Source organism: Neoarius graeffei, chromosome 20, assembly GCF_027579695.1.
Source record: "Neoarius graeffei isolate fNeoGra1 chromosome 20, fNeoGra1.pri, whole genome shotgun sequence".
In the NCBI taxonomy this organism is placed as follows: domain Eukaryota; kingdom Metazoa; phylum Chordata; class Actinopteri; order Siluriformes; family Ariidae; genus Neoarius; species Neoarius graeffei.
Window position 1 is genome coordinate 67,071,629 of NC_083588.1, and position 24,346 is coordinate 67,095,974.

General features: G+C 44.4%; 1 protein-coding gene across 3 annotated transcripts in view; it reads right to left on the reverse strand.

The window, feature by feature from the left end:
• Positions 1-24,346, reverse strand: part of ap2a1 (adaptor related protein complex 2 subunit alpha 1) — a 38,337-nt gene that overhangs the window by 7,302 nt on the left and 6,689 nt on the right. Inside the window, exons 3-15 of one of the 3 annotated variants that reach the window (XM_060902342.1) lie at positions 14,972-15,165; positions 14,291-14,420; positions 13,325-13,426; positions 12,914-13,173; positions 12,558-12,726; positions 10,337-10,657; positions 10,155-10,252; positions 9,822-10,053; positions 7,937-8,125; positions 6,876-7,018; positions 6,529-6,591; positions 3,403-3,474; positions 39-121 (exon numbers count right to left, since the gene is read on the reverse strand). In XM_060902342.1, the coding sequence (XP_060758325.1) occupies positions 39-121; positions 3,403-3,474; positions 6,529-6,591; positions 6,876-7,018; positions 7,937-8,125; positions 9,822-10,053; positions 10,155-10,252; positions 10,337-10,657; positions 12,558-12,726; positions 12,914-13,173; positions 13,325-13,426; positions 14,291-14,420; positions 14,972-15,165 (2,056 nt within the window). The remainder of the gene's footprint in view (positions 1-38; positions 122-3,402; positions 3,475-6,528; positions 6,592-6,875; positions 7,019-7,936; positions 8,126-9,821; positions 10,054-10,154; positions 10,253-10,336; positions 10,658-12,557; positions 12,727-12,913; positions 13,174-13,324; positions 13,427-14,290; positions 14,421-14,971; positions 15,166-24,346) is intronic. The other 2 variants (XM_060902340.1, XM_060902341.1) reach the window with 2 other exon arrangements.

Sequence of the window (24,346 nt, forward strand, 5' to 3'; positions counted from 1 at the left end):
GATGGATTACTGAGGGTAAGACATGTGGAGTTCCTCACCGAGGTTCTGGCGATACTCTGATTTAATACCAATCTGAAGCAGCTGATTCTCAAACAGAACACCATTATTCTTACACACAAACCTACAGGAGAGAGAGAGAGAGAGAGAGAGAGAGAGAGAGAGATTACACAATTTCTTAATAGCTACAAAAGAAACAAAAGGACACGTCCTAAAATAAACTTTTTTTCCTGTGGCTGAAGATCAAATGGTGCTTTATTGGGCATGTAGTGCACTATGTAGGGTGTACAGCATCGTTACCCTATACACAGCAAGCAGAGTGAACAAGACATTTGGGATTCAGCCTCGCTTCTGGAGGCTGACAAAAAAACAAATAAATATTTTTCATTTAACACACACACACACACACACACACACTTTTACTGAGAAAATGGAAAGTGTAACCCAGACTGCTTACAGCAGAGACTCCATCCAGAAGTGTTAAACAAAATGCCTCCTACCAAACATTTTTGCACAGAATCCCAAAAGAGCTGTGTTCCACTTATCTTTCCACATTTTAGACCAAACTGATGTTTAAATCAGTGTTGAAAATCTAAGAAAATCAGAAAGCGCCATTCAAAATACAGACAACAGGATGAATACCGCTCCAACACTGCTCTCTCCATCAGCGTCATCTTCTGGATTTCCTGTTAACGCTCAAATTGTTTGCCAAAATGTATGAACAGTCACCAGTCAGCTGTCAGTTTTACAGCTACATAAAAAGTGAGTAAACGGACATGTCCACAGTCTCGTCATCAGAGCACAAGCTTTAAAAAGGTCACACTGGACACGATTCCTGAACAGATATCTCCTCAGTTAGCAACAGTGTCTGATGGATTAATTGTTTTATATATATATATATATATATATATATATATATATATATATATATATATATATATATATATATATATATATATATACACACACACACACACACACACACACACCCTCTCCCATGTGTAAAATTAAACATACTGCTATTGTTTGACAAAACTTTCCATTTATTTAAATTAACCCCTCCCCCCCAATCATACACAGGACTCCAACACATCGCCACTGTAGTGCCTTTTCAGGTTTTGTTCCGGCATCGGGGCAGTGGTGGCTCCATCGGTTCAGGCTCTGGGTTACTGAGCAGTGTGTTTGAGCCACAGCACTGAAAGCTGCCCCTGCTGGGCCACTGGACCAGGTCTTTAACCCAATCAGCTCAACCCAATCCACATAGAAGTGGGAAAAGGATGCAAGAATAGACTAAAGGACAATTTATGCTGACAACGCAGTCCTCGCAGATGGCGTCGCAGATGGCGTCTGCGAAGCCCCCCCCTCGCAGACACTCTGCGCGCACCTCCCAAAAATTGTGACCACCGCAGACAGCGTCGCAGACAAGAGGGCTCCGATTGGTCCACTCTACATCCGCTGTACACGCACTTCCGCTTCCCTACTTTCCCGGTTTGGTTTGTTTTCACGACCGCCATTTTTAAAAACATGAGCGAAGATGGAGCAGCACGAAGAGCGGTTGATCGAGGAAGTACGTACATCTATACGACTCCAGTTCTAGTCATTATAAGTAACCGGAGGATAAACACTCCACTAACCACACCCACCAACTACTCCTAGCGATTTCGCGACTTCGCGCCCCCTTGCGTTGTGGCGGTGAATAACATCGCGCACGCCTATTATTCCCCGCTCAACGATAAATTACAACTGTCTGCGAAAAGCTATCTGCGAAAGGCTTGTCGCAAGAGCATGCAGAGGCCTTTACACTTCCTGTGTGGAGTTTGCCTGTTCTCCTTATGCCTGTGTGGGTTTCCTCCAGGTGATCCAGTTTCCTCCCACAATCTCAAGTCCAAAGACATGCAGATTAGCTCAACTGACTACTCTAAGGCTACGTTTACATTAGACCGTATCTGTCTCGTTTTCTTCGTGGATGCACTGTCCGTTTACATTAAACCACCTGGAAAAGCCGGGAAACGGGAATCCGCCAGCGTCCACGTATTCAATCCAGATCGTGTCTGGTCCGGTGCTGTGTAAACATTGAGATACGCGGATACGCTGTGCTGAGCTCTAGCTGGCGTCGTCATTGGACAACGTCACTGTGACATCCACCTTCCTGATTCGCTGGCGTTGGTCATGTGACGCGACTGCTGAAAAACGGCGCGGACTTCCGCCTTGTATCACCTTTCATTAAAGAGTATAAAAGTATGAAAATACTGCAAATACTGATGCAAATACTGCCCACTGTGTAGTTATGATTGTCTTTAGGCTTGCCATCCTTCCACTTGCAACTGGTAAGTGATATGCGCTGGGATCACACACACAGCGGCTCAGTCCCGAATCACTGCTCGTGCACTACACTCGCGCGCTCTGTGAGCTGCGCAGGGCCGGAGTGCGCACCCTCCAGAGGGCACTCGCTGTTCAGGGCGGAGTGATTTGGAGCGCAGGATGCCTGCGGAGCCGAGCGTATCCGTGTATTGGTGTTGCTGTGTGCACGGCTAACTGTTTTAGTGTAAACGCGAATCGTCTTAAGAACGTTAATCTGATGATCCGCTGATTCGACGTAATGTAAACGTAGCCTAAATTGCCCATAGGTGTACGAGTTTGCGAATGGCCGTCTATCTCCCGGTGATGGATCAGCAACCCATCCAGGGTGAACCCTGCCTCTCGCCTGACATCAGTTGGGACTGGTTCCAGCTTCCCTGCAACCCACAATGGACGAGATAGAAAATGAATAACGTCCTAGCGTTTTGCTGCAAACCACTAAAAATCACCCCCCTCCGAACCCCTCAGATTCTCCAGTACAAACGCCTGCTTGGTCTCCTGGCTGTGAGCTCAGGGTATGTTCTGGGCAGCTGTCTGAGGTCTTTACAGAGATGTTCACCCCTAACGTACCCTGAGACAGACCACTGCAGTGTTCCTGTTACACTCGTCATAACGGAGTGTTTCCACAAAGTGCCCTCATGACACAGAGGCTGACGGACTCTCAGCACCAACATCGTCCACTGTGGACTACAAGAATCCAAAAGACTTCACATTTCTTACCTGTGAGCCAAGTAAAATGTCCGCGAGATCAACTCCCAAACAGCTTCCTGTACACTTTGCTTGTGCCCTCCACAGATGGAGCTGAACACCCTACCTAGTGCCCTTCATGTAGTGTAGAATGAAACTCCGCCACAGAAAAACATGCAACTCTGTTTTAATGAGGTGTCCCCTAGCTACATGTTAAAATATTGGCACCCTCATGTTTCAGTTGAGATGAATGGGGGGGGGGGGGGCAGAGTGAGTGAGAGGGATGCAACAGTGTCACATGCATTTTCACAACAAATGAATTAGGAGTTATGAAACCGGGCCCCAGGGTGTGACTCTTACTTGTTAAGCAGCTCGTCTGACTCAGGGAGAGGAGGAGCAGGATCTTCAGAGGCCACAGAGGGAGGAGTGGAGCTGAGAGCGAGGGAGTGATGAGAAGGAAGACCCCCAATAGAGAGATGGAGAAGACAGGTGAAGAGTTCAGAGATGGATGCATGAGGAGGATGAAGGAGGAAAACATGAGCAGCAGCCAAAGAACAGCCACAGAGTTGATATGGTGGGGTTTTTTGGTGGTGGGGGGGGAAGCAAAGAGAGAAATAAAAGCAGAGGGTTAGTGTGAGCAATTAAACCCTGCTCTGACCACAGCACAGTTTACCACCACACCTCTCTCTCACACACACACACACACACACACACACACACACACACACACACACACACACACAGCAACGTTAACACCAACTTTAATAAGAAACATCTGTCAAAAAGACTTCAGCAAGGTTTCCATCCACTGCACACACAACAATACTGCAGGGAGAAAGAACAGATTGAAACGGTTTACTGCTTTTGTATTATTTTAAATTTGATTCCGATAAATTCTCAACTACAGTGGGGCAAAAAAGTATTTAGTCAGTCACCAATTGTGCAAGTTCTCCCACTTAAAAAGATGAGAGAGGCCTGTAATTTTCATCATAGGTACACTTCAACTATGAGAGACAGAATGGGGGGAAAGAATCCAGGAAATCACATTGTAGGATTTTTAAAGAATTTATTTGTAAATTATGGTGGAAAATAAGTATTTGGTCAATAACAAAAGTTCATCTCAATACTTTGTTATATACCCTTTGTTGGCAATGACAGAGGTCAAACATTTTCTGTAAGTCTTCACAAGGTTTTCACACACTGTTGCTGGTATTTTGGCCCATTCCTCCATGCAGATCTCCTCTAGAGCAGTGATGTTTTGGGGCTGTCGCTGGGCAACACCGACTTTCAACTCCCTCCAAAGATTTATGGGGTTGAGATCTGGAGACTGGCTAGGCCACTCCAGGACCTTGAAATGCTTCTTACGAAGCCACTCCTTCGTTGCCCGGGCGGCGTGTTTGGGATCATTGTCATGCTGAAAGACCCAGCCACGTTTCATCTTCAATGCCCTTGCTGATGGAAGGAGGTTTTCACTCAAAATCTCACGATACATGGCCCCATTCATTCTTTCCTTTACACGGATCAGTCGTCCTGGTCCCTTTGCAGAAAAACAGCCCCAAAGCATGATGTTTCCACCCCCATGCTTCACAGTAGGTATGGCGTTCTTTGGATGCAACTCAGCATTCTTTCTCCTCCAAACACGACAAGTTGAGTTTTTACCAAAAAGTTCTATTTTGGGTTCATCTGACCATATGACATTCTCCCAATCCTCTTCTGGATCATCCAAATGCTCTCTAGCAAACTTCAGACGGGCCTGGACATGTACTGGCTTAAGCAGGGGGACACGTCTGGCACTGCAGGATTTGAGTCCCTGGCGGCGTAGTGTGTTACTGATGGTAGCCTTTGTTACTTTGGTCCCAGCTCTCTGCAGGTCATTCACTAGGTCCCCCCGTGTGGTTCTGGGATTTTTGCTCACTGTTCTTGTGATCATTTTGAACCCACGGGGTGAGATCTTGCGTGGAGCCCCAGATCGAGGGAGATTATCAGTGGTCTTGTATGTCTTCCATTTTCTAATAATTGCTCCCACAGTTGATTTCTTCACACCAAGCTGCTTACCTACTGCAGATTCAGTCTTCCCAGCCTGGTGCAGGTCTACAATTTTGTTTCTGGTGTCCTTTGACAGCTCTTTGGTCTTGGCCATAGTGGAGTTTGGAGTGTGACTGTTTGAGGTTGTGGACAGGTGTCTTTTATACTGATAACGAGTTCAAACAGGTGCCATTAATACAGGTAACGAGTGGAGGACAGAGGAGCCTCTTAAAGAAGAAGTTACAGGTCTGTGAGAGCCAGAAATCTTGCTTGTTTGTAGGTGACCAAATACTTATTTTACCGAGGAATTTACCAATTAATTCATTAAAAATCCTACAATGTGATTTCCTGGATTCTTTCCCCCCCATTCTGTCTCTCATAGTTGAAGTGTACCTATGATGAAAATTACAGGCCTCTCTCATCTTTTTAAGTGGGAGAACTTGCACAATTGGTGGCTGACTAAATACTTTTTTGCCCCACTGTACATGTTTTGGTTTCGTGTTCATTTCCCTCTGTTATGCAACAGGAATACAGCTCTGTGATGTGTATTTGGAGACTGTATTCATGTAGAGAGGAAGGCAATGTGTAAAAACAGACCTGCAAACCCTCTACAGGAATAATGTATAGTCCCAAAGGACATTTTAGACACACAATGTCATGCGGTTCCCCACTGATCTGCTGCTCAAACTGTTTGAAACGGTGTAGAAGAGCAGGCAGTCACTCATCATTAATACGAGTTATAAAGTGCTAGATCTGGAACTTCACTGGGGGCCTAATTCAGCGCATCACTGATAAATTTATTTAACTGATGTAAGCTGTATACGTGTTTAAATGTTATCCGAGAAGAACACTGATTTTATTTCACATTAAATGAGCTCAAAACATCCTCAGTTTACTGCGACAGAGCGCGCATCTCTCAAGCATGAAAGCCGAGCGCACCGGCTGAAACATTAATGTGAAGTGAGAGAAGGCGCGGGGCTTCCCAGGGTCCATGAATATCAAAACATCTGCACAACTGTCAATCATTCCAGAGTCACATGTTGACTCATTTTGAGGTGGGGGTGAGAGACAGACGGACTTAAAATGCAGCTCTTCTGCTAAAAAGACATGAAGGTGAACAGGGTCAGCGTCATGGTGCTGAGAATGTAATTTTCTGTGATTAATTTTCTGTGATTAATTTTCTGAAGTATGATAAAGCATTTAATCAAGGGACACTAAATGAGGCAGTAAATGTGTAACAAAAACACTAATTTTAGGCATAAATGCAGTATAACAGGATTTTAATCATGTGACTCAACAATCCAATAAAGTGTCAGGATGATGGAGAAGGCCAGGGTTTAATATTCAAGGTTTACTGTAGTTTCTCTTAAACATGCTTTTGTTTAAAAGGATGGAAACCTGCCTACAGTCAGGTGAAGTGTGTGCGCATATGGACACGTTAGCCAACCACTGGCCTCTTACTCCGAGTCACCAGGACCCTCAGCCAATAAGGAGTCAGAGCTCTCAGTGGGAGGTTCCAGATCTCTGCCATCGTCCGATGACAAAGGACACACACACACACACACACGCACGCACAGAGAGGAGGGAAAGAGAGAAAGCAAGAGAAAGACAGTCACATATATAGTAAAGTAAAGCAGATTGATCTCTCTCACACACACACACACACACACACACACACACACACACACACACACACAACTGAAAGCACAGGAGAGCAGAAGTCTGACGAGACATTACAGCTTCAGTGTGGAAAGATCTGATCTTAATTACACCAGAACCTTTACAGTGATCGTTACAGTCACACTTACCTGAGGAAACCATCATCACTGACGGCAGCAGGCCCCGCCTCTGAGAAGACATCCACCAATAGGCCGCCTGCACTGGGCGGGGCCGCACTGACCGGGGCGGAGGAGCGGAGACCAAGGAGATCGGCTGAAGGAGAGGGAGTGGACTGAGCAAGACACACAGTGTCCATAAGTCAGTTAAGCAGGAAGTCGCATGACTGCACTCCGCAAATGCCAAATTACCTTCGTTAAATCAGTAAAGTTGTGTGGAAATGTTTACAGACGAACAGAACTAGAAATTCATAAATGTTTCACTTAATTATCTTCATAATCACAGACTGATAAACAAAATCCTCTATAAATGACCAAGCACATTCACAACACATTTATATTTAGCCACACCCACAAACCCATAAAGGGCAAAGTGACATCTAAACAGTGAAAGAGCGCCTCCTAAGTGCAGTGTGCACGGAAAATGTGTGTATGCAGAGCCAAAAAGGAGGTGCAGATTTCACTTGAGTTAGATATCCAATCCTACTTGTGATTTTTCTAAGATTTCAGAATTTGTAAAGTTAAGGTTTTTATAGAAATCACCTCTCCTGTAAATTACAGTAAAATATGTAAATTAGTTTGTGAATATTCAGCTTCAATTGGATTAAACTGGGTTTTGATGCGTGTTGGTAAGCAAAATTTAAATGGACATCTGTTGGGGGGGGGGGGGGGGGGCCTTCAGCATTTCCATGGTAACCGAGAGCAAAGCTGCGTGAGGAATGCATGATAATTTTGGGTGAGGAGTGCAGCGTGAACGCAGGCTCGGCATTTAATGTGGAGAAACCTGAGCAACATTTCCACAGTGTAGGGTTCATGGACAGTGTAAACTGAGATGCATGTACACATGAGGGAGAAAGACAGGAAAATGAGAAGGAACTTCCTTTTTACTGTTTTAAGGAGAGCGGATTTTTATGCTGACTCATTTCCCAGTGAAGTGCAAACACAGCAGCACTGTTCCTGAGTGCGTGTTTCTGCTGAGTGATAAATACACACACTACCCTGGTGTAGGAAAGGTGCACGTGTGTGTTTCTCACTGCGTTGGAAGCTGTGATGGCAGAGCCGTCTCCAGGCCGCTCTCCTCCTCCGTTCAGCTCTCCTCCCTCTCGCTTCCCATCCTCCAGTTCGGCGCTGGACACGGCACCCGGACCCTTCTTCTTCTTCAGCTTGGCCAAGATGGAGGACTCTCTCTCAGGGAACGGGGGCATCTCCTCCAGCACTGTAGCCTATACACCAGGGATGAGAGTGGGTGGTCACCAAAAAAGCAGAAAACAAGATGGCGCCCGAAGCCGGGGGTCTGGGAGGGATACCCCCCCAGGAAAATTTTGAAAAATAAGGCCTTGCAAACCACTTTTCCTGCAATCTGAGCTGTAGTAGACAAAAAAATCTGTCGTCTTTTTTATATATTTACATGAAAATATGCTTCAAATCAATAGGAGTATTGTTTGAATTCAAAATAAAATCACATTCTACATTCAAGGGTATGGTTATAATTTATGATCAACAAAAATGACAAACTAAATTCACATTAAACCTAAGTTTTATTAATAATCAAAATGTTCATATATTAAATAAAATTTCTTAGGGAGAAAAGGTCAGTCACCCTATGTCCTCATTAGTTGCATATGATTTCAAAGTCTTTTGAAATATTTAAGTTTTCAAAACTGTCAGCATTAATTCAGATTTACTGACCATCATATACATGTTCAATGTATTAAATCAAACGAATGCTAAGTCTCATCTCATTATCTGTAGCCGCTTTATCCTGTTCTACAGGGTCGCAGGCGAGCTGGAGCCTATCCCAGCTGACTACGGGCGAAAGGCGGGGTTCACCCTGGACAAGTCGCCAGGTCATCACAGGGCTGACACATAGACACAGACAACCATTCACACTCACATTCACACCTACGCTCAATTTAGAGTCACCAGTTAACCTAACCTGCATGTCTTTGGACTGTGGGGGAAACCGGAGCACCCGGAGGAAACCCACGCGGACACGGGGAGAACATGCAAACTCCGCACAGAAAGGCCCTCGCCGGCCACGGGGCTCGAACCAGGACCTTCTTGCTGTGAGGCGACAGCGCTAACCACTACACCACCATGCCACCCCGAATGCTAAGTTTATGGGATAATGTCTATGTACACTTTATACAATTATTTATAGTTCACAGTCATTTCTCATCTTCATTTAATAATTTCAACGACTTCTTCAGCTTTTTGGCCAAAGACAAAAGCTTGTCAGTCCTCTCTCTGTTTTTTATACCAGCATCGATTTCACGTACCTTCGCTTCGTCTCGCTTGTCAATTGTATTCGGCATTTTGAGTAAAAAAGCCGATACGAAAGAGAAACGTATTTTTGAAGCGCAGCAACGATGAACATGTGCAAGTTTTGATAAAATAGAACGATGCGGGTACTCTTGTAAGAACGGTTATGATTGGCTATCATGCTCTCGCCAGCGATGTTTTGGCCAATTACATTGTAGATAACACGTATTCTACCGTGAGACTTAGCGAGACTAAAGATGGCGAAAATGTAAACATGTAACATCGTCATACGCTTGAGTATCACGAAGGAACATACCCCAACCCTCAGAAAAAGCGGAAATCCACCGAAAAGCGGAAAACTCTCATCCCTGATACACACACCCACAGCATTAACTTATCTGGATGTTCAGTGGTAAATTTATTACTGATTGCCAAAGATTTTTTTTTTTCCAGTCATCATGTGATGTGGTGGGTGGGGCTACACAGGAAGCAGGTAATGTCAGGTAACCTGATGTACAGAATCAGAAATGACCAGTATGCTTACTGAAGCGAGTCCATTCTCATTAACACCCCCCTCACACACACACACACGTTTTGTTTGTTTAGCGGAGGTCTGGAGCAGCTGCTGAGTGAACTGAACTGCTGAGGATTCCTCACCAGGACATCAGTGCTGGCGATGGAAGAGAGCTTAAGATACTCCACAGCTCTCTGCTGGAGCTCCACATCACTGTTCCTGATCTGACTGTCACAGCGCAGAACCTCCTGGATGGTGCTCTTCGTCTCGGGGAACAGATTAATGAACTTGATGTACGCAGAGAGGAGCAGAGCACGAGTGGGAACTGAACACAGATGGAACTTGGAGTGGAGCAGGTTAAACTGAACCAACGGACTGGAGGGAGACACAGCGGGAGGACGTTATGGTAGTATTACACTCCCACTCATGTGGGAAGGCAGTGTGTGTGATCAAGATAGGACAGGTAAAGCGCTCACCTGGAACGAGGATCACCAGCAATAAGGTTCCCAAACTCTCCAAGGATGTAACCCCCGACCTTCACCATGTTCTCATGACACGCTGGAGCCTGCAGGGCCTGGGGATCAAAGGTCAGGGTAGCAACCAGTAAGTATCTCTTCATCTAGTTTATGTGAAAAATAAGAGTACCGTGTGTACATACCTCAAAGACCGTCTTGGCAGCATATCCCTGCACATCATCACGGTTGATTACGATCTGGATGACGCGGTACCACACCTCCTCGCTCACATAGTCGCCAGCGATGCGGATCAGGTTGAGGATGGTGTCCACGTACCAGGAGTAGTCCACTGCGTACTTCTCTGCCAGGATGGCCACCTTCAGCACCATCTCCTCACGGATGGAGTAGTCCGCCGTCTCCAGGTAACTCAGCATCTCTGCCACGATCTGCTTAGCATTACTGCGGTCACACATCGCATAGAGCAGATCAGCTGCTCTCTGGCGCACACTCACGTCACGCTCTGTCTGCGTGTGAGAGAAACGAAGTGTATTGTTTAGATCAGTATATTATTTAGAGCCAGAACAAAAACATTCACGCCAAATGTATTCCATCACATAAGCCAGTGTGTGAAGTTTGCCTCTTGCCCCCCCCCTCCCAGTTTTGTACTGAAGCTATGAGGCTAACGTAGCCAACAGCTAATGGAAGCATTTCGCCTCCAGTGAGGTACAATGCAGAACCGTGGGAGATTTTGTAAAAGCAGGACAGATTCTGTGAATAAAACCGATAGTATTCATGTCCTGTGACATTTGATGACATGATGTCCAAATTTGTCTAATTTAAAAACCCACACAGAGTAAACACTGTGCAACGGTGTTAATAACAGGGATCCCAGCAGTAACTGAAAAAAATAGAGGAATGTAAGAAACTATCACCGGGCGGCACGGTGGTGTAGGCTAGTGGTTAGCGCTGTCGCCTCACAGCAAGAAGGTCCGGGTTCGAGCCCCGTGGCCGGCGAGGGCCTTTCTGTGCGGAGTTTGCATGTTCTCCCCGTGTCCACGTGGGTTTCCTCCGGGTGCTCCGGTTTCCCCCACAGTCCAAAGACATGCAGGTTAGGTTAACTGGTGACTCTAAATTGAGCGTAGGTGTGAATGTGAGTGCGAATGGTTGTCTGTGTCTATGTGTCAGCCCTGTGATGACCTGGCGACTTGTCCAGGGTGAACCCCGCCTTTCGCCCGTAGTCAGCTGGGATAGGCTCCAGCTCGCCTGCGACCCTGTAGAACAGGATAAAGCGGCTACAGATAATGAGATGAGATGAGAAACTATCAGCAGGGGTCAAGGGGGCTGCCTGAAGCTGTTGAGATTTTAACATTTAAAGATGCTATAGAACACATTTTTTACATAGATTTAACATAGAAAAGCAACAGAATTTAACCATAATGTGTATCTATTTGATGCCATATTTTGTAATCAATGACATAAGTGGCAAAAAAAAAAAAAAAATTCTAAAAATTAGATGAAAATGTAGCTTTGAAGAATATACTTGCCTAAATATTCCACTGATTGTTATAACAGTAGCATCCATAGTTCATCTCATTTGTTTATTTTTTTGTTTCAAGTTAATGTCAAAACTAGTCTAATATAAGCCACATTCATTTTTCAAAAATCATGAATATGAGCAGAAATCAATGATTCAGTAATATCAGATATATACATATGTACAGCAAATACTGGAGATATTTGATTTAAACCTCTCTTTTTGAAAAGGTTTCACTGCAAAGGAATGTAATGCTCTTTTCTGGGGTGCATTCTGTCTTTCCTCCAGTTTTCTCTGCTTTTGTTTCTCTGATCTTTCCTTCTGCTTTTCTGATGTTCCTGCAGGGCTCTGAATTAAGTTCAACGCATTAGAAACAAAAGCACGAACGGAGTTAAAACATGTTTTCTAGCAAATGGGCGTAGCCATATTGTTTTCTTGTTCTATCATGTACAGTCTCGCGGTCAGTGTTGCCAGATACTCCTGACGTTTTCCAGCCCAAAATATGTTCAAAACCCGCCAAAATGCACTTGAAACCCCCCAACTGGGCGGAGAACCGCGCAATCTGGCAACACTGCTCGCGGTATTTACATCAATTTAACTTCTGAGTGTTCCCAAATGTCAACGAGAACAAACGAAGCTGATGAAAACATCACTAAACAAGCAAACCAAATCAGAATGTATTCTGCTGGTCATTTTACTTAAACATATTTTTAATGGATATACAAGAGATTTAAAAAAAAAAAACCTTTCGCTAGAAAATAGCGGAATTCCGCTAAATAGCGGACGTCTGGGATCCCTGTAATAAAGAGCAGTTCAGAGGATGTGTATGATTGGCACTCAAACAGACTACACAGAGAGAGAGAGAGAGAGAGACACACACACACACTCACCTTGAGGGCATTGATGACCGTCTCAATGTGCGTTTTGACAGCCTCATGGGAGAACTCCGAGCTGGCAAGTGTGCACATGCTCTCCAGGGCCAGGTAGCGCAGGTTAGTCTCCCTGTGCTGCAGGAACTGACCCAGCTGATTACACGCCCGCACCAGCAGGTTCGGCTCACTAACACACAGAGGAGAGAGAGAGAGAGAGAGAGAGAGAGAGAGTCTAGCTGCTGTAAGTGAGAACAAGCACTTATCCAATGATATTCCATAACATGACAACTATAAAACTGTTCTAAAAAAGAAACCCTCCTAACTGCAGGAAGGTTACAAACCAAGTACAGGAGACACAGGTGCACAGTTCTCACCTGTCATAATGGATGATGAGAGCGATCGCCTCAAACAGGATGGCGTTCTTGGCGTTCGAGTGCTGCACCTTCTTGGACTTGGGAGGTTCCTGGGCTTTGTTGAGAATTGTCTCCAGACACTCCACCAGACGGCCTTTAACGGCGCCATCCTCAGGAGGAGGGTAGCACTGCAGGAGACGCAGCAGCTTACAGGATAGCCAGGGAGCAGGGACAAAGTAATAGGTGTAGTCCTGAAGGTCGGTGGACGCCGAGGACACAATCTATACAATGGAGGGAAAAAAAAAAAAAAAGTGTTTAAATCAGACTCACAGCAGTGTGTGTGTGTGTGTGTGTGTGTGTGTGTGTGTGTGCGCGCGCGAGAGAGAGAGGAAGAGAGCGCATGTAAAAACACTGCAGAAAAAAGAGACACACCCTGCTGAGCCGGGACACGGCCAGGGACACGCACGTCTTAAACTCGTCTGGGTTTTTCTGGCTCAGGCAGGTGATGAGGGAGATGGCTGCAGTGACCACACCCTGGAACACAAACATACAGAAAGAGGAACAAATCTATTAAGAGCAGATGTTAGGAGGAGAAACTGGAACACTGAAGCAGACAAATCCACTGATCTGCTTCTCACAAGAGCTTTAAAAAGGTTCCACAGATGAACAAAGTGCTTTACATTCATACATGTAGTTTATAAACTGGTAAAATCTCCGATCAGGACACAAACAGAAAAAAGGACCTTTAATAATGAACAAATGGAATAAACACCAAAACTTTCAGACTCTGCCCTGAATGTCATTTAGAAGCTGTTCTTCATATTGTTTAATTTTATAGTTTGGATATGCATCCTGTCAGTCATTTTATCCACACTCTATGGACCAGTGTCGATCCTGGGGGTGGAGCTTTGTAGACATGGGCAGAAATCATTCAAATATCAAACCCACCTAATAAATTATGTTTCCAAAAAAAAAAAAAAACCCTTAACTAATGCACCTTCAACAGTATTTCATATTTCAGATAATTCATTATGAATATTCCTTGCATGGGACAGAGTTAAACTCATCCAGAATAAAAGCAGTCTCTCAGGAATAAAGCGTCCATCACCGCTGCTCAGGACTCCAGTTTGGAAAGAGGGTGCAAACGTGTGTGTGTCCTCCGTTCATACGGGTCATCCCTGCAGAACAGGGTGCAGGGCGGCTCTGTGTTCTTAAATAAAGCATTTAAATATGAATAACGGGGGATTGTGTGTGAGGATCAGGGAGGAACCTGTGCAGGACTGCAGCAGTGAGTCTACAGCACTACACTGCACAGACGATACTGTATAAATAATGGATCTTCATTATAAAAAAAAAAAGTGTTGTGTTGAGTGTTTCCCCCCCCCCACTCAGACCCACCATGTGCTGATCATTCAGTAAATGCACCACTCTGGACGTCCACTCTCCCATCAGCACCAGGTCCGGAGACGTTTTATACAGACGCAGCAGACACAGAGCAGCCGACTGCTTCACACTGTCCATAGTGTCCCTGAAACACAGTTAACCACACCCACTTATCCTTTACTGTGTAATACAAGTTGTGATTTAAACCTTGTATGATATTTTACAGGAGTTGAGGACAGGATGTCGAACAGCCAATAACATACTGAAGATTAGCCAAGGGATCTAAATAAAGATTCTGACTAAACACAGATTCTGACTAACGGTCGAGCTTAATGTAGAGGATTCCTCACAGCTACCTCCACTCTACCCGTGAGGACACAGACCAACACTCAGGACTCGTTTACTTTGGAACAAAGCCATAAACACATTTGCACTGAACCAGCAGAACAGATGTTTATGGGAGCTTGATGAAAATTTATTCACACCTGTAGGATGAGGTGTACTCACTGCGATAGAATTCTGCTCATCACAGATCAAACACTGATTCAGTGACTAAACTCACCACCTTCTCCATGTCCTCAGTAATCTATAGCTCTTACTTCTTCTCACAGCAGCTCAGAGACACTCGATAAGCTCTTATTCTCCATTTTAATACTGGGTTCCTCTTTTCCACCGTTCTAGTGTTTGTTCTCTCACCCTGCCACCAGGATGCGGGGGATCTCTGCAGCGAAAGCCTCAGCCATCTCCCTGCTGCCCACGTTGGCAATGCAGTGCAGGGCCAGACACATGAAGGTGGGGTTCCTGCTCGACAGGTCGTTTTTTATGGCGTTATTGATCAACCTGATCAGTTCACTGTTACTGTTCACCAACACAGAGATGAACAGATAGCCCTGAGAGAGAGAGAGAGAGAGAGAGAGAGAGACAGAGAGAGAGAGAGAATATATTATGCCTCTGTACTCATGATATCCAGCTGTATGGAGTAGGAAAGTCATTTACATAATTCATGCATGTTCATAAATCCTGTTAACTTAATGGTCAAGTTGTACAGGTTTCTAGGTCTTTAACTTCTTGTATATTACAACCCTGATTCCAAAAAGTTAGGACAAAAGTACAAATTGTAAATAAAAACAGAATGCAATGATGTGGAAGTTTCAAAATTCCATATTTTATTCAGAATAGAACATAGATGACATATCAAATGTTTAAACTGAGAAAATGTATCATTTAAAGAGAAAAATTAGGTGATTTTAAAATTTCATGACAACAACACATCTCAAAAAAGTTGGGACAAGGCCATGTTTCCCACTGTGAGACATCCCCTTTTCTCTTTACAACAGTCTGTAAACGCCTGGGGACTGAGGAGACAAGTTGCTCAAGTTTAGGGAGAGGAATGTTAACCCATTCTTGTCTAATGTAGGATTCTAGTTGCTCAACTGTCTTAGGTCTTTTTTGTCGTATCTTCCGTTTTATGATGCGCCAAATGTTTTCTATGGGTGAAAGATCTGGACTGCAGGCTGGCCAGTTCAGTACCCGGACCCTTCTTCTACGCAGCCATGATGCTGTAATTGATGCAGTATGTGGTTTGGCATTGTCATGTTGGAAAATGCAAGGTCTTCCCTGAAAGAGACGTCGTCTGGATGGGAGCATATGTTGCTCTAGAACCTGGATATACCTTTCAGCATTGATGGTGTCTTTCCAGATGTGTAAGCTGCCCATGCCACACGCACTAATGCAACCCCATACCATCAGAGATGCAGGCTTCTGAACTGAGCGCTGATAACAACTCGGGTCGTCCTTCTCCTCTTTAGTCCGAATGACACGGCGTCCCTGATTTCCATAAAGAACTTCACATTTTGATTCGTCTGACCACAGAACAGTTTTCCACTTTGCCACAGTCCATTTTAAATGAGCCTTGGCCCAGAGAAGACGTCTGCACTTCTGGATCATGTTTAGATACGGCTTCTTCTTTGAACTATAGAGTTTTAGCTGGCAACGGCGGATGGCACGGTGAATTGTGTTCACAGATAATGTTCTCTGGAAATATTCCTGAGCCCATTTTGTGATTTCCAATACAGAAGCATGCCTGTATGCAGGCTTTTAGGCAGGATTTTTTTTTAGGGAGTCTAACTTTTTTGCAGGTGTCACTGTATGTGGCGAGGTGTAGCGGCGCGTTGAGCGCCGCTGGCACGAGTGTTTTAGGGGGTTCCGGGGGTACAACAGATTGGTAATACAATATCAACTTTGGGAACACCAAAACAAAATACACTGCAAACTGCGTATATTTTTAATGAATATTATTATTAAAATGGGTATATTTCTGGGATTTTTTGAGCTGGAGTTGCATATTAAGCATGACAAATTAGCTATAAAGCTTTCTGATCGCAGAATACTACATAAATAAAGCTTGTTGTAGCTGTGTTTGTCTCAGTCAGTAGTGCACCTATTGCAATTGCATTACATGTGACAACCAACCCCGAACACAGTGTGACAACCAACCCCGGCTGACCAGTTTTGCTTTCAAAGCCGCTAGCGTCCAAAGATTTAGTATAACCTACTATTTAGTATAGCCTACTAGAAATACTACCCGCCGGCTCGACTACCACACTCTCCACTACGTAGCCTGTAATGTTGGGAAAATCTGCATGAAAATGTGTTATTTACTGTTAAAAGGATTTATTCGGGATAAATAACATGTCAGGTAAGGCCGGTTTTCTATAGACTACATTCCACATTTAGCTGCGGCAATATAGTCTACGGCTATATTGTCTGGATATTTATGCCAGTGTCTCCTAGGCATACATCTTTTCCCCCTCTGCTCTGGGAACGCATATTACAAGTGCTTTGTACACCAAATTTATTTAATAACCCATTTATTTATAACGAGGGCTCTCACAACTTTGAAATTAGTGCAGCCATAGAAACGCGTGTTTCTGTAGCTCTGCGGCGGGTGCCTATATTTTGTACTCTGGGCTCGTGCTGTTGCTATGGTAACCCTGGGCGTCTTCGGGAAAGACAGCTGTCAAAGCGAGACTTCTGAAATTTCCAAAATGGCGGTGTCAACAAAGCTTGTAGATCCTCGGAAAGCTCAGACTCGGCGATTTTTTAACATATTCAGCTAAGTTACCGGACATAACACGGGCGGAAATATTAGGGCGTCTTTAGGGCGTCGTACTAAAAAGTAGGGCGTCCAATTTCTTGTTTTTTTCAGTACAGGGCGTCGAAAAGACGCCCAGACGCCCCTCTATCTAAAAGCATGCCTGTATGTGATGCAGTGCCGTCTAAGGGCCCGAAGATCACGGGCACCCAGTATGGTTTTCCGGCCTTGACCCTTACGCACAGAGATTCTTCCAGATTCTCTGAATCTTTTGATATTATGCACTGTAGATGATATGTTCAACCTCAAATTCAAATGTTTGCAATTTTACACTGTCGAACTCCTTTCTGATATTGCTCCACTATTTGTCGGCGCAGAATTAGGGGGATTGGTGATCCTCTTCCCATCTTTACTTCTGAGAGCCGCTGCCACTCCAAGATGCTCTTTTTATACCCAGTCATGTTAATGACCTATTGCCAATTGACCTAATGAGTTGCAATTTGGTCCTCCAGCTGTTCCTTTTTTGTACCTTTAACTTTTCCAGCCTCTTATTGCCCCTGTCCCAACTTTTTTGAGATGTGTTGCTGTCATGAAATTTCAAAATGAGCCAATATTTGGCATGAAATTTCAAAATGTCTTACTTTTGACATTTGATATGTTATCTGTTCTATTGTGAATACAATATCAGTTTTTGAGATTTGTAAATTATTGCATTCCATTTTTATTTACAATTTGTACTTCGTCCCAACTTTTTTGGAATCGGGGTTGTAAAATCGATAAGTAATAAAACAAAACGGTACACGCCATTATTAGGAAAACAAACATCAAGGTGGTGTGACAAAGTGCAGTTAGTCACCATCCATTGCTGATTTTCCTAGAGCAGCAGTGTTTTATTCCTCTTACAACAGCAATTTATCAACAATTACAATTTTTCCCCCCCCATTCATTAAGGTGGTCATAATTTTTGTATAGTTGCACAAATTAGTTCCTGCTGTCACTTACCTTACAGCAGCTATAAATAGTCATTCCCTCACCAGCCTCTATTCTCCCTGAGCGTGTTCCATCATGTGACTGAGAAACTGTAAAGTGTAAACTCCTCAGTCCTGAAGACATTGGAAAACTAATGGCCCTTTTCCACTACCCTTTTTCAGCTCACTTCAGCCCGACACGGCTCGCGTTTCGACTACCTCAGAGCAGCACGACTCAGCTCGCTTCAGCCCTACCCAGCACCCAAAACTCGCACGGTTTTGGAGTGAGGCTGAAGCGAGCCAAACCGAGCCGAGTGGGGCTAGGGGCGTGAGCAGACACTCCCCTGTGCACTGATTGGTGAGGAGGAGTGTCCTCACACGCCCACACACGCCCACGAGCACACTGGGATCTGTAAACACCGTAAACCCGGAAGAAGAATAATTACGAATTATGAGAATTTCTGAAGCCTTATGCGCCTCGCCTCATCTATACGCTCTTGCCAGTATCTGTTGGCGTTGTCGGTGACAACAAGCCACAGCACCAAGACCAGCAACACTAACGACTCCATGTCCTCCATGTTTATTATCCGGGTCGTGAGACTAACGCTTAAAAGGTCACTGATGTCACTGTTTGCGCCACCTAATGACATCACATGATGTCCACCCACTTTCGCCAACTCCACCCAATGTGTCCACCCACTTCCAGCCAGCACGGTTCAGCGCGGTTGTAGTCGAAATGCAACTCCAACAGCCCCACTCAGCACCGCACGGCTCAGCCCAACTCAGCCGCGTTGGTAGTGGAAAAGCGGCATTAGTTACATGTTCACCTGACTGTTGCAGCGCTGACACTGGAGACTCCTTCCAAAAATTATGCATAAACCTCAACATTTGACAAATCAGATGTTTCTCTCTAATCCATTTAGATGAGCGAAATGATACTGTAGAAACCGTTTGATTGGATAATTACTGCCGTGATTAATGAGTTACGGCTGCAACAATTCTTTTAACCCTAACTGGTGCAGTGAGTGGTTTCATTCCTTACACAAACATATCAAAGGTGTATCCTGTGCTCATGGAAGATGTTCCTGTTTCAGAAGGTCAAATCATTGGCCTGCATCAAGCAAAGAAAACTACTAAGGAGATTTGAGCTGAAATGACTGGAATTGGGTTAAGAACCGACAGACATTAAACCCTGGGAGGATCGTGATGAACCGCCAACTTCATGATGTTTAATAGTGAAATTAAGATCGTTTCCACACAGTGGGATGAGAACTCACAGGATTGGGACTAAACAGCTGTGTGTCTAAGAAAACACACTCGTTAGTGAGACTAACCAGGAGAAAAAGCTTCAGTTTACTGAGGAGCATAAAGAGTGGACTCTGGAGCGAAGAGGGAAGGTCATGTGGTCTGAGGAGTCCAGATTGACCCCATTCCTGAGTGATGAGCGTGTCAGAGTAAGCAGGGAAACTCATGAAGCGACGCGCCATCATGCAATGCCCACTGTCCAAGCCTCTGGAGGCAGTGTGATGATCTGGGGTTGGTTCAGTTGGTCAGGTCGAGACTCCGCAATGTTACGGGGCAATAAAATGAAGTCGGCCAACGACCTGAATGACCAGGTTCACATCAGTGGGGTTTAATTCCCTGATGGCACAGGAATAAAATTAGGGCTCTGATAGTAAGAGTGGTTCAGGGAGCACGAGGAATCATTTATACATGAATTAACGCTCACAGAGTCCCGACCTAAAAGCATATACGCAGAACCATGGCCTCACTTTCGTTTATAAATACCTTGAGACCTCAAGAATGGCACAGGAATAGTTAAGCTTTAACAATCTAAAAATAGTAATTTTTACAATTAAAGTGATTCATACAGGTAGCAGTCTGCGTGAATGACCTTGATGTCCGTAACGTCACAGCAGGAAGTCCATCGGTCTCATCGCCATTTCCGCTATACTAAAACACAGTTGACTGCAACTCCGATCCTCCATTTCGAGCTAATTTCTCAGCATGCCATGTAGATGTGTTGCTGGTGGGTGCAGCAACACGACAGAAGGTGGATTTATGTTGCATTCACGGCCCAAGAATGTTCAAACTGCAAAGATTTGGATGCGTTTTTATGAGAAGTTGACGGGCACATTTTACTGAAGACTCATACGAGACCTCTGAGCTGTTGAGGAGCGTTGGCTATAAGCCTGTATTGAAAGAGGGTGCAGTGTCAACAATTAAAGAAAAAGGTCTCATCTCATTATCTCCAGCCACTTTATCCTGTTCTACAGGGTCGCAGGCAAGCTGGAGCCTATCCCAGCTGACTACGGGCGAAAGGCAGGGTACACCCTGGACAAGTCGCCAGGTCATCACAGGGCTTAAAGTATTTTTTTTTTTTTTAAGGGCATTCGGTTGCACCAATCCTCCTGGAGTGAGCCGAGGGTTGTTGGTAAAACCCGGGATGGAATGGGATGCGACATATCGCTCGGGCAGTGACCTCCCCGCGGTTGTTGCTAAAACCTGTGACATCCCGTTCCATCCCGGGTTTTAGTAATTGCCTGAGCCGAGCAGTAATGGCGGAGTACTCAGTAATGGAGAATGAGTGAAGCAGCAGTCTGATTTCTAAACTGGATATCGCTGCCATCTCACCCTTACGTGGAAGAAGCGAATGAACAGAGAACTGAACGAACAACTGAAAGTCAGATGGTTTCAAAACAATCGGCAACAAGATCGGCCTTCAAGAAGTGAGAACACAGACGGGTAAGCTCAGACTCATCTGGACTAAAAAAAAAAAGAAAAAAAAAAAGAAAAAAACCCGCCCCCACTGTTTCCCTGCATTTGGATTAATCCATGTAACTTGTATTGTGTGTTTAAGTTAGCGGTATGAGATTATTTAATTTGCTTCAGAATGTGATCGTCTCAGTTCATCTCATTATTTAATGAGCCTTTTACGTTTTATCAGTGAAAATGCACGCATGTACATGTATGTTGCATAAGTTATAACACCCATCCTGTTTTACTGAGAGTCAACCCACAATCAATGAAGTCAAATCAGTCTTAGTTGAGCGAGTCGGTAACGCTATTTCTTACTTTCACCATAAATTTTTATTTATACGACTTCGTCAAAGGCCTCGGCCTTAAAACCGGTTCCTGCTGTGACGTCACGCGCTCAGGGCTGGCTGGCTCAGCTCCAATACAAACTTGGCAGTTGATTTTAACTCTCAAATATATTTTTTATTCCCATTTATGCAGCATACAAGAGTCAAGGATGGAGATACTCTCCACTCAGAAATGTATTTAAAAATAAAGGCTTTGCGTATCTGCGTTAACCCCCACTGAGAATCTCTGGGATGCTGGAGAAGATTAGTGTGGTTCCACTCTCCTGTAGTCAAGGCACAATCACACAAACATTAGCTCTAGATGGAAATAAATGTGACGCTGTATAAGGTTGCTGAAACAAAGCCATGGTGAACGTGCACCGTAATCAAAGCTAAACTTGGAACAATACGTTTTAGGGACTTAGCTGGGCAGTGTATAAACCTGTGATGTGCAGCTGCACCGCTGTTATAGAAAGCTAAAATCAACAGCACTGTGGGATAAACAGCAGTCAGTGCGTTTACATGCACATCCAAATCGAGCTGCTGTCGGTAATCGAGCCAAGGGTCCCAGCAGGGGTGCCAGAGAAATCCAATCCTACATGCACACAAGGAAATCGAGCTATTGTGTGAGGTGCATTGTGCACCCGAGCCACAGGTGGCGCTACACGCCCCATCGTGTTGGTACACTTCCGGTTGTCGTCATGAAGAGCTATTCAAGAGCAGTGTTGCCAGATACTGCTGACGTTTTCCAGCCCAAAATATGTTCAAAACCCGCCAAAATGCACTTAAAACCGCCCAATCTGGCAACACTGTTCAAGAGTATAAACAAAGTTATCAGTTCCGTGTTCACAAGAAGTGTTTGTAGTTTGTATGTACGAACAGAAGTGTTCCTAATAAAATGGCCACTAAGTTGAAGTTGATCTGTAATTGTGAACATATTAACTGTTAGCCTGCTAACATGCTAATAACTTACCAACTAATTGGAAATGGGTGCGTGCATGCCCAGACACAAGTGTTCCTAATAAAGTGGCGGCTAAGGTGACGTGTCATGCCGACCGAGGCTGTTTTTTTCCCGACCGAGGCTGTTGTGTTTCCCGCTTGTGGTCTCGTCACTCCCGGAAGGGGCAGTGCTGAAGTAAGCAGCTCAACTACGTAGCTCGATAGGGGTTACATGCACCAAGTAGCTCGGCAAAAATCGCATAATCTAGGTCGCGTAGCTCGATTACGAGAAATCAAGTTCGGTTCAATTTCAGCCGAGCTAAGGTGTTTCCATGCCATTTAGAACTTCGATTTCAGTCGAGCAACGGCAGAAATTTGATTTTCTCTATGTGCATGTAAACGCACTGATTTATTTTGCACAGAGTATTTTCACAGGTTAGAAGCAGGTTTTCAGGAATACAGACTGAGCTGCACTTCACTCTCGAGGTCATTAAACTGCAGTTCATCTGTCAGGGTTTTACATTTTATTTTCAAACAACTGTGTGCTAACCTGGGTAAAGCTTTAGACCCGTGTGTGTGTGTGTGTGTGTGTGTGTGTGTGTGAGAATGAAGCGTCTGTTAATCCAGCCTGTCTTACTGAAGACCACACAAACTCACCCTGAGAACAATAGCTGATGTGTGCGTGATCTCTCACTCCCCCCACAGCTGGATGAACTGAGAAACTGATAAACATCCCAGGAGATAACTCATACAGGAGCAGTTCAAAAATCAAAAGTTCTAAAAACGTTCAGAAAAATGTGATGTAGGCTTTCAAACCAAATAAATGTAGGTTTATTCCGTGTGCAGCAGGCTTCTGATGACCGATTATAGAACCAGGACTCTCAGGATCTAAATTAACCAAATTAATTTAGAAAACACTAAGCACTCACCTCCGTGACTGCAGATGAACCAATGTTCAGTATTTTCCCCACTGTAATGATGGTTACATTACACATACCTGACTACAGCCGACTCCCCTACCTCAAAGCCACAGGCGATATGATCATGAATCTGAGGCAGTTCGGAGGCATGACGAGCCAGAAATTTCTAATAAAAGAATCACAGACCTTCAGTGATTCACCAAGTGAATCCTTACACCTCTAGAGCGAAATGTTTTAGATCACGATGTTGCTGCATTATCTTCCTGTACATCTGGATGTTGTGATAAGAATACGTGGCCGAGAGCAGGTGAGAGGATCTCAGGCTGCTTCAAAGTGAACTGTGATTCCTACGCTCATTTGGTAAAGGTTTGTTTACATTATTTGCACAGCCATATTTCTGACCAACGAATGACAAACATTTACAAGGACATGTTCTGTCCCATGCGCTTGCGCAAACACTTCAGCCAATTTTTTTTTGCTTTTGTGATTGATATAACTTGTCCAGTGTGAAAGCACACCGCAACCAACCCAAAAGAATCCTCTGAACACTGACTCCGACTCGAACAAATGAGACGATGTCTGCATCAAAGATCATTAAACTAAATTAGAGATGAGAAAAGGAGGACAGGAACGTTCTGGAAGCCTTAGGAAAGGCCAAGTCTCAATCTGTGTGCATGCACGCATGCGTTTAATTGGTCAGAATGAAGGGGTTTGTTTTGTTCATGAAGGAGATAAGCGAGTCTCACCATTTCATTACTGCGTGAACCTCTTTCATTAGATCAACAATTTACCACCATAATTATATACACATCAGAAGTCATTGTGTTAAAGCCCTTGGCATTTTGGGTTTAGGAATCAACACAACTGAAGTTTCATTCCATCATCATTTCAGTTTATTATGAAAAACAGCACCGACTCTTAACGTAAGCAGTTTAATTATTTAGTCCAAGTCGTGGTGGGATCAAATCACACTTAATCTGAGCTCGCTCTCTCTCTCTCTCTCTCTCTCTCTCTCTCTCTCTCCCCGGGCAGCCCAGCTAATAAAACGAGCATCCCAGCCACCTCAG